The sequence below is a fragment of the Sander vitreus genome, chromosome 13, assembly GCF_031162955.1.
Source record: "Sander vitreus isolate 19-12246 chromosome 13, sanVit1, whole genome shotgun sequence".
NCBI classification, from domain to species: domain Eukaryota; kingdom Metazoa; phylum Chordata; class Actinopteri; order Perciformes; family Percidae; genus Sander; species Sander vitreus.
The window spans coordinates 7,469,136-7,475,932 of record NC_135867.1 but is presented as its reverse complement, the minus strand read 5'-3'; the positions used below and the strand labels follow the sequence as shown (position 1 = coordinate 7,475,932).

General features: G+C 41.0%; 1 protein-coding gene across 2 annotated transcripts; it reads right to left on the bottom strand.

The window, feature by feature from the left end:
* Nucleotides 1-3,969: 3,969 nt before the first annotated feature.
* Nucleotides 3,970-6,774, bottom strand: pou4f4 (POU class 4 homeobox 4). Of its 2 annotated transcripts, none has more exons than XM_078266115.1 (2): nucleotides 6,433-6,774; nucleotides 3,970-5,034 (listed from the first exon to the last, which is right to left on the bottom strand). In XM_078266115.1, the coding sequence occupies exons 1-2, from the start codon at nucleotides 6,550-6,552 to the stop codon at nucleotides 4,105-4,107; spliced, it is 1,050 nt and encodes a 349-aa protein (XP_078122241.1). In that variant the 5' UTR covers nucleotides 6,553-6,774; the 3' UTR covers nucleotides 3,970-4,104. The 2 variants fall into 2 exon arrangements, with proteins under 2 accessions (XP_078122241.1, XP_078122242.1); XM_078266116.1 differs by having other exon boundaries at nucleotides 3,970-5,028.
* Between the last annotated feature and the right edge of the window lie 23 nt (nucleotides 6,775-6,797).

Sequence of the window (6,797 nt, the reverse complement as noted above, 5' to 3'; positions counted from 1 at the left end):
CACCTGCTGAGCTGGCTAGAGGAAAAGACAAAAACGGATACTATATATATATATATATATATATATATATATAAAAACATAGGCAGATAGACAAATGCTGCCATATTGTGATTCCATGAACCATTTTGTGTTTTCATAATAACAGTGTCCTTAAAGGTGTCAGGTTGTTCCTCTCTGCCAGAACATTGTAAAAAGTGAGGTTGTGCAGATCCCAAGTAACATTCATGCACATGTACTGTATATATGCTTTTATTTTGCAGGTAAATCGTGTGCTTAAGGTTTGTGTATTTAATGTCCCCCATATGCAACATGCAATTCATTTCAAGTAGTTCTGCTCCTTGTATCTGTTGTGTATGTGTTCCATTTTTTTTGTTTTTACTCAATTTGTCATAAAACACTTTGAGTATCTCAAAAAGTGCTCTGTAAATAAATGTATTGTAATTATTATTATTATTATTATTATTATTATTATTATTATTATTATTATTATTATTATTAACGGATGTCTAAAAGTCTGTACTTGTGTGTCTTGTACTTTCAGAGTAAAGCCTCATGGGCAGAGGAATACTGTCAATGTTTTTTGGGGTTTCATGAACACAAGTGGAATGCAAATGTCCCCTACAAAACATTGCTTTGCAATGTAAAGTTAGGTTATTTGTTTTTATTCTCTTGAGCTCCTAATTGTAGGAGAGCTGAGCTTTGGATTTTGTAACATCTGAAAGAAATGTCACTATAGACAGGCTGATAGTTAATGAATGAATGAAATTGACACTGAAAAATCCAACTGCATTCATGTGTTATCTGTCACCATGCATTACCTCTGTTCATCAGCCAGGTAAAGTTTTCTTTCATGTGTAAGAAGTTCAGAAGGTAATCGTGAATTTAGAAGAAATATTCTCAGTGGATGGTTGGCAAAAAGCTAAAAGGAGAGGGAGAGTTAACATCAGGAGTCTCACAGGTTCATGGCCGTAACATGGAGCGTGATGTGGTCATGTTTACCTTGTTTTTTTTGTAAGGAATTTGGGGGTTTTAGCAACCTTTGTTTTGTTTACATTCTCAAATTTGCATGTTGCTGTTTTACAAGCTGACTGCAGTGGTTTAAGACTCAATATGTTTAAATTGGACTCATTTCAGGACAACACACTCATGAAAAGATGAAGGCGTTAACATTTTCCTTGCACAGTTGTATTCCTGAAGTGTGGAGAATGCTTTGAAACACAATTTTAATGTTGCGGAATTGAATTTAAAGAAACTATAATTGAAAAGTGAACTGAATCAATACATTAAATCAATTAGTGTTTTTGGTTTATGGTCAAAACATGTTGGGTGTCAGGGGGCCCATGACCACAGTATTTCTAAAATCTTGGCTCCCATGGGTAAAAAAAAAAATGAAAAAGATGAGTCTCTCACGTAAACCTTAAGCAAACCATTAAAGGCAGAAAACCTGGTGTAGCACATGTTCTTGGTTCGCTAAAGTGCAAAAAGACGCCTTTTTTTGTTTAGAAACTGAGTCAGTTTATTTTTTTTCTGTGCAAGTTTTCTAACTTTGAAAAACAGTGGCTCTTAACGGCTCCGCTCTCTTAAGTTTTTAGGATAGTTTTCTGCCTCAGAGAAACGTTTGTTATAGCTCTAAAAGCATCTGATCCGAGGCCTGCCTGCATATAGAGCCCTTCATACCCGGCGAAGTGGATCAATATTAGAGTCACTCAAGTATCAAATGCTATTCATCACCGCTGGGAAGCAGCTTTCAGACGGAGCTCCTTCACCTTCAGGCTTCTCCTGTTTCAGAGCAGCAGCTGCTCTCCTCTGCCGGGATCACAGAGACACACACACACACACACACACACACACACACACACGCAGACGCAGACGGGCTGCTGCTCATGTTGCAGAGTCCATTAAATCTATCTTTCAAAGATCATTAACACCTCTATCAGCAAACACGGGCTTAATCTGCGGGTGTGATGGCGATACAAAGCTGATCACAGGTATCGATTGGTATGCACACATTTAAAAAAAAGAGAGAAATGTTTTATAGCGTAAAGTTAGATTAAAATGTGATAACTCATTCTGTTTGACCCCATTAACCTGCCTTTTTTTTTATTTAGATTTTTATTTTATTTTCTCCCAAAAAAATAAAAGGCTTTCAGAGGATGAAGTAAAACGTGCACGGTTTATTTCAGCTTCTGTCGCTTACACAGACACATTTAAAGCACACTTTCACAAATGAAATATGTTGTTTTTCTTCTCCAAAATAAATTAAGTTCAAATAAATAAGGGCATGATAAGGAAAACAAAACTAAACATAGCGTTTTCTCAGAAGTGTTGAAAAAAATATGTATAAATAAGGCCGACTATTTCCCTTCATCGGAATATCTACAAAGTGCGCTCCATTAAGGTGTCAGTGATAATAATAATAATAATAATAATAATAATAATAATAATAATAATAATAATAATAATATGAAAAATGATTCATTTTCATGGACACGAAGAGGGGAGATAAACAACCTAATAATAATAATAATAATAATAATAATAATAATAATAATTTGATTGTCAAAGCATCCTTGCAGTGAACTTGAACATACAACAGGTTTACACATCAGTGAGTCTTCTAGGCCTAATTCACCATTAAACCGGTGGAAGAGAAAACAAAAAGAAGAAAAGAAAACAAACATAAAATGATCTTACTCGTCTTTTTTTTGCGTGTTTTTAAAATTACCATGAACGTGCCAACACTTGCGTAATGAGGTAGCCACACAGCTATACCGTGTGAATGTGTGTATCCGTGCGTGTGTTTGTGTCTGTCTGTGTGTGTGTGTGTGTGTGTGTGTGTGTGTGTGTGTGTGTGTGTGTGTGTGTGTGTGTGTGTGTGTGTGTGTCTTCTTATTGCAATGCATTCACTTGGGGGTGTTATTCTCATATTTTTGGAGCTATTACGCACAGAAAACAACCATCTCCCCCTTACGAGTAAACCATGCAATGGGTTACAGTTATTGTGCCTCATAAATAAGCCACGGACCGACATTTGTACTCATTTTGTCCGATCTGTCCCCAAAACCTATTGAATTCCCTACAGAAACAAACACCTGGGAGAAAAGACAGCGAGAAATCCAATACACACGGAGGTGCAACATAATTATTCACAAATATGTACAATGATAAATATAAAAAAAGCTATTCCGACTAAGGAAGATAATATCAGTTATTTCTCGATTCCCGTCATTATTATGCTTATTTTTTTTGTACAATAATTGCCATATGAATGAATGGGACGGAGCATTGTTCCCCCTCTTTTTCTGACACGATGGCGATCACTCTCTCCCGTCTCTCAGAGAGTAGCGGCCTATTCTGTGGAGAAGCGTAAAGATTTAAGAGTCTCAAGTTTTTGGACAGGAACTCAGTCTTTCTCCCAGTCCCAGTGCTCCGTCTCCACTGTCAGAATAATAATAAAAAAAAGGTACACCGTTGAATCCAGTCGTTTTTTGTAACTGCATGAGGCTGAACCTTCCAAAAACAATCTAAAAAACAAACAGTTCCTGGTTATACTGAGTGGAGATTAATCGGCAGCTAACACTCCAGAGACGTGCAGCTGTTTCTTTGCACACGCTCCTACTGAATACTTTCTGTTCAATTGTTTCCACAACTGGGATTCAGGCACTGGTGCAAAAAAAACAGGACTGTGGATGCTGCTCCTTTGCAAGGTGGACAACACTGTAGTGAAACTTAACAAGACATTTAGTCCATTACTTAGTCAGAAAATGTGATTTTCTTTTGCATTAAGTAACGAATTCAGCCAATGAGGTGAAAAATCTTACGTTTTCAGGTGTTGCAGGTGCATTTCAGGAATTCCTGAAAGCAAAAATCCATTTAAAAAAAATAAAAAATATAAGAGATTAAATGACTTGTTAAAATGGATATCATTTTTTTAAACCCTGGCTGTGTGTCAAGCAGGTCCAGCCCCAGTAACAACAGGCGTACCTTGTTGTGTACAAGGTACACAACGGTGTACCTTGTTTTTCTGACAGTGTGCAGCAGCTTGTCTCTGGTTTGTCTTTTTTGTAAACAGGGCAGAGTCCCGCAGGTTCCCCCAGCATGGTCTTAGTGCGTCGCAGAAAATTTCATTCGTTTCTGCTTTTGCCTCTGATTGCAAAACCAAACCCGGACCACGTTCTTTTTCAGGTCAAGTTTCTCGGCGATTGCGGCGATCTTCTCCGACGAGGGCCTCGGCTGCACGGCGAAATAAGCCTCCAGGGAGCGCTTCTCCGGGGCCGCGATTGACGTTCGTTTCCTCTTTTTGTCGCCCCCGTTGAAGATCTCCGGCTTGGACATCTTCTCCCTCTGCGCCCTCTCCGCCTCCTCCAACCAGGCCTCCAGGATCGGCTTAAGGGCCACCATGTTGTTGTGCGAAAGCGTCAGGGACTCGAACCTGCAGATGGTGCTCTGGCTCAGACACCCGACCCCGGGGATCTTAAGGTTGGCCAGGGCCGAGCCTACGTCCGCTTGTGTCACCCCGAGTTTAATTCGCCTTTGTTTGAACCTCTCAGCGAACGACTCCAGCTCCCGGGGATCGGGCTCCGAGTCTAAGCCGGCGGACCCCAGGGAGCCGTGGGACAGCTGCGCGTGCGGGTGCATGTTCATGGACTGTTGGTGGTGGTGGTGGTGCTGCATGTGGTTGATGGCCGACATGTGGGCGGCGTGGGCGGTGTGCGAGGCCGTGGAGCAGACGTCCGAGCCGGCCATGCCACCCAGGGAGATGCCCGGTGTTAGGTGGTCCAGCAGGTCGCCGTCCAGGCCCTGGGCCGACTGGTGGTGCACCGGGTGGTGGTGGGAGGTGAGCACCGATGGGTGGTGCAGGTGCGCGGAGGAGGAGGTCGGGGTGCAGGCCATGCTGGTCATGGTGGTCATGGTGTGGTAGGTGGCGTCTGGTTTGAACGGATGACTCTTCTGGGCCACGATGTCCACCGCGGCCAGAGCCTCGGCTCTCTGCAGCAAGCTCTCATCAAAGCCGGCGAAGATGTTGCCCTGAAGCTGCGAGAAGAGCAGAGGCAGACCGGTTAGAGAAGGACATGGGACAGAAATCAACACATTTCTGTCCCATTTCTGTCCCATGCGCCTTCATCATTCACAACCTTTCTATTACAAGGACCATGAATTATTTACATTTCTCTGTAAAGACATTTATGTTCAAATCTGTGGAAAATAACAAACAATCGACACAGTTTAATTTATGTAAATATGTTGTATGTTTATAATTCAAAATGAATCTGTGTAAAGAGCAAGTTAGAAAGAGAAAACCGAAAGTCAGATCAAAAAAGAAAAAAATTAAAAATATTCACTGCAGACTTAATCATCAGTCAGGTCGAGTTATTCATTTTTTTTTTTTTTACACGTATAAATATCACATCACTTTGTATTATTTTACAAAATGTTCACAAGTGAAAGCTTCACAAATTCCTACCTGTGAGATTGACTACCAGTCAAACTTTGTTGTCAGGCTAATATAGAGCAGCGTAAGTGCGGACACTTTTAGGTTACCTTTATGCAAAGTATTTCCAATATGCAGAAGGGTTTTTTACAGATTCAATTCGATTTAAATTCATTTTCATACAGCTTTCACTTAACTTTGTTTCTTACTTCTCATAAAATGTAATCTAATACAACTTGGACATCACTGATTTGCCCAACGCCCAGAAAGTGTGTCAGCGCGGATGGCTATTCATTTAAAATTAATATTTACGATCTCCTGAATAATTTCTGCGGACAATGAAATGAGACGAGTTTGAATATGAATGGGACAATATGAGATAACACGCGCTTAGAGAATCCACGCCGTGTCTTTTTTTTTTTTTTCCTCCTTCATCTTTTTTCTGCCTTCACTTGAAGCAGCAGCGCTCACACTCGCCTGAACGCAGGATTTGGCTTCTCAGAGAAGCTTTTGTGCGTCTTTACGCACCGACATCCTGCCCTAAGTAACCAGGTTCCCTTGCCCTCATTGTGCTGCTGCTGCTATGATCCACGGTTGTCTCAAAATCTTTTATTTAATTCTATATTTAATCTATTTTTGTCATTTTTGTACATACACCTATTTCACTACCCCCATTGTTTTCCAAGCATGGCACTTCTCTTGCTTTCTGTTTCCTGCTGGTTGCATGGGGACAATTTTAACTTCATTATTCATTCATTGTGTTTTTTATGATACAAAAACAGGGTTAGTTATATTCTATGGACACAACATTTTAACTGAAACGCAAAGGCAAGAATCCAGGGCAAAACCCATATCGAATGATTTAAGAGCTTGCCACTGTAAAAGTTATCAGATTTTTTGCCAGCCATATGTCATTTGTCCACTATTTCCCAGGACATTTAAGGATGACAGAAGTCCTGTTGGCGAATGACAGGAGCTGCAGGAATGAATGTTGAACTCACCGATGGTGTGGGCAGGCAGGCCCTGCGGATGGCCTCCGAGCTGGAGTGCAGAGGAGCGTATTTGGGTTCGTGGAGTATGGGGTGCATACTGAAAGGCTGCTTACTGTTCATCGACATCATGATTGCAGAACTGAGTGAGGGTCGTTTCAAGTCTTCCTCGTTTAGCTCCGTGTTTGGAGAATTTCTAAAAAAAGAAACGCCTCGGAAAAGAAAAAAAAAACTGCCAGACGCAGACGCTTTGAATAAAAGGTGGTTCGTGATCGGGGTCGCAGATGCAGTCAGGTTCGCTTAAAAAACAGAAACAGAGAAGGAGAGGTAACTCCTGGGCTCCTGCGGGTCTCCTGTCTCCTTTTCGCCTGTAAATG